Source organism: Melanaphis sacchari, unplaced genomic scaffold, assembly GCF_002803265.2.
Source record: "Melanaphis sacchari strain LSU unplaced genomic scaffold, SCAv2.0 Contig103_pilon_pilon, whole genome shotgun sequence".
Classification (NCBI taxonomy): domain Eukaryota; kingdom Metazoa; phylum Arthropoda; class Insecta; order Hemiptera; family Aphididae; genus Melanaphis; species Melanaphis sacchari.
In genome coordinates, this window is record NW_020270383.1 from 1,039,922 (window position 1) to 1,043,055 (window position 3,134).

Below are 3,134 nucleotides of genomic sequence, written 5' to 3' on the forward strand. Positions count from 1 at the left end.
GCATGTTTGTTGTGGCGCCAGTTGCAACTGGCGCGCCACTAAAAATAAACATGCACGTGTAAACATGTACTGGCGTGCAAGTGAAATGATTGCATGCATTGAAAAATAAAGTCAGATAATTCCAACTTTTCGTCGCGCCAGTGACTATTTTATTTTCAGTATAATAATTTGTACCTATTATTTGCGTTGTCGCACCTTTTCAAAATGTCAAAAATTTCAAAAAAATGGAACGGAGAATTAATTATAAAATTCTTCGAACTTTACGAAAAACATCCGTGCTTATGGGATGTATTTTCAAAAACCTATAAAGATAGGATTGCCCGGGAAGATGCGTACAGGGAAATTGCAAAAGCAATGAACATAGAGGGGTTTGAATCGGCGGAAGTGAAGGCAAAAATAAGATCTCTAAGGAATGCTTATACTTTAGAATTAGCTAAAATTCAAAAAAGCAAGAAATCTGGAGCAGGAATAGATGATACATATAAGCCAAATGTAAAATGGTTTCCAATTGCTCATCGAATTTTACACCAAGTAGTACAAACACGAGATTCACAATCAACTGAAATAAGTGTAAGTATAATACAAATTTAATTTAAGAATACTAAAAATTATAAAAATAAATATAGTATTATTTCTTGAGATTAAGCATATTCATTTGCCAAGGTACGGCTCCGTCTCCCATAAACCAATCAGCCAAATTATTTCTTATGTTTGAAGCATTTTTTGTATAATTATTACTCTCACTAGCACTAGTCAAATCTGGTAATCCCAGTCCTCGAATTTTTTTTCGCCATGTTCCATCAATTATTACTCCATTTTCATGGTCTTCTTCGTCAACACAACCCCGGTTAAGATAAGAGGAAGAATTCATTCTTAACCAGTTATGTAAAACACACGTTGTTTTTACAATATTATCTGCCTTTTCAGGAGACAATGCATTTGGTTTTTCAAATATTCTAAATCTAGAAACAAGAATACCAAATGCAATTTCAACGATGCGTCTAGCACGTGATAGTCTGTAATTGAAAACTCTTTCTTTTATTGTCAATGGGCCGTGATGAGAATAGGGCTTCAATAGATAATCTTTAAGTGGGAAATGCGTCATCTGCTACAAATATTGTATTAGGTGGCATATTTAATAAATTATTTTCCACGGCATTCTTTAAACTAGATTTTGAAAAAACACCCCCATCAGATGCCCTTCCATTAGATCCAACATCTATATATTTGAAACAATATTGATCATCAACAAGTGCAAACAAAATAATGCTAAATGAGCCTTTATAATTGTAAAAGTTCGATCCTGAATGAAACGGGGCTCTTAAAACCACATGTTTGCCATCCAGGGCTCCACCACAGCCCGGAAAATTCCATCTATTTGAAAATCCTTTTTTTATATCATCCCACTCTTCTTGGGTATTTGGAACCTATAAAAAAATGTAATATAAAAAAATAAAAAACGAAATAAATGAAAAAATTTTTAATTAATTATTTACTTGATAAAAATTAGCACTACTTTTAAAAAAAGAACAATGTATTTGAGTAAGAAAAAATGTATTTGAATCTTAATTTTTAATTTTTTTTATTCAGGGACAAAACAATTATTTGAATGAAACTACAAATAACGATGATGATACAGAAGACACGGAGTTTGGAAATGAGTCGAATAATATGGATGAAACAATCAATTTTCCTTCTCCAAGTCATTCTCAAAATAACAAACGACTAGCTCCAAAATTAAACATTGCACCAAAAAATCAAAAACTGTTATTAAATCTCATATGAACAGCACAGAACGTGCTATACAAGATCTTCGAGAAATATCGAGCAAGTTGGACGAAAAACCAGAAGAAAATGAATTTGACTTTTTCGGAAAAACTATCGCATGTATGTTGAAAAAACTTCCAGAAACATTGGCTGTAGAATCGATGGCACATATTCAAACATACTTGGCTCAACAACGTTTAAAAGGCACTGTCAATCAAAATCATCGAGCATCTGCTATTAATGAAAATATAACGTTTTCACCATCTTCATCAAACTACAACAGTTATTCTAGTCCATCATATACTACGGGTTCACCAATCAATACTTTTGGATACTCAAGTAATGAAAATTCTCAAAATACTCAATCAGATATTTTAGCGAGAGCTGTTACAAACATTTTACAGGAAGATATATATATGTTAAATGAGTAAAATTATTTTATATTCTTGTAATAAAATAATATTAATTGCTATCATATTATTTTTAAAAATTATGTTCATAAAATGAAGGTATAATGTTAATTTTAAAGGTTTTTTTTAATTTTGTATTTTATTAAAAAATAAAGTAAAATTAAATTGTGTTAGATCATGTAACTACTTACTTTTATGTAATTTTCAAGCACACTGTAAATAGAATCACACACTTCAGGTAGAAATTTTGAAATCGTACACTTCGGTACTCTGTATAAGTATTGCAATGAAGCAAATGAGTCTCCGGATGCTAAATATCTTAATGTAATTTGGAGTTTTAATCTAGCTGGTAATGCGTCTCTCATTGTTGTGTTTTGTTTTTCTATTGATGGTGTAACATGCTGCAGTAGGGTTTCAAAAAGGTCTGATGATATTCTTAAATGATTTTTGAATGAATTTGGATCTTCTAACGCAAGTTCTTTTAAAAGTATATCGGATGCTCCAAAATGTTGTCTTCTAGCAATCCACTTCCTTACCCAGACTGACCTATTCTTTTTTTTACTTTTTTTTTCTAAATCTGATATGATATGTTCAGTTACTAATTTTAATACTATTTTACAAGCATGACGAAAATGTAATTCCTTTTCAGCCGACATTTTAATTAGTTTAAAATATAATTATAAGTATGATTAATTAAAAATTTGAAAAATAATAAAAACATGGAACTACAACAGTCATACAAATCAACAACGAACGTAATGAAGTGGCGAGAGATTGATGCTAAACTGTGTAAACAATTACTGGCGATACATTTTAACTGGCGTACATGATGGCGCCACAACAAACATGCACGTGTAAACCCACCAAAACCAGCTTTCCGAAAAATCCGCCAGAATGCGGGCACTTTAGTGTCCCGACCAATCGAAAAATTACAATTTTTTTCTTCCAATCGTCGTT

General features: G+C 31.3%; 1 protein-coding gene across 1 annotated transcript; it reads right to left on the minus strand.

Moving 5' to 3' along the window:
* Positions 1 to 628: 628 nt before the first annotated feature.
* On the minus strand, positions 629 to 2,833 carry LOC112602468. Its single transcript, XM_025350551.1, has 3 exons — positions 2,369 to 2,833; positions 1,169 to 1,427; positions 629 to 1,083 (listed from the first exon to the last, which is right to left on the minus strand). Exons 1-3 carry the CDS (start codon positions 2,831 to 2,833, stop codon positions 629 to 631), a joined length of 1,179 nt encoding a protein of 392 aa, XP_025206336.1.
* Between the last annotated feature and the right edge of the window lie 301 nt (positions 2,834 to 3,134).

Bases quoted from the DNA above. Each gene is read 5' to 3' on its own strand.
- LOC112602468 (XM_025350551.1), bottom strand. From the start codon at position 2,833: ATGTCGGCTGAAAAGGAATTACATTTTCGTCATGCTTGTAAAATAGTA. The intron at 1,428-2,368 runs GTAAGTAGTTAC...ATTTTTTTATAG, and splicing joins TGCTTGAAAATTACATAAAA to GTTCCAAATACCCAAGAAGA. The intron at 1,084-1,168 runs GTTTAAAGAATG...TCCCACTTAAAG, and splicing joins GGGTGTTTTTTCAAAATCTA to ATTATCTATTGAAGCCCTAT.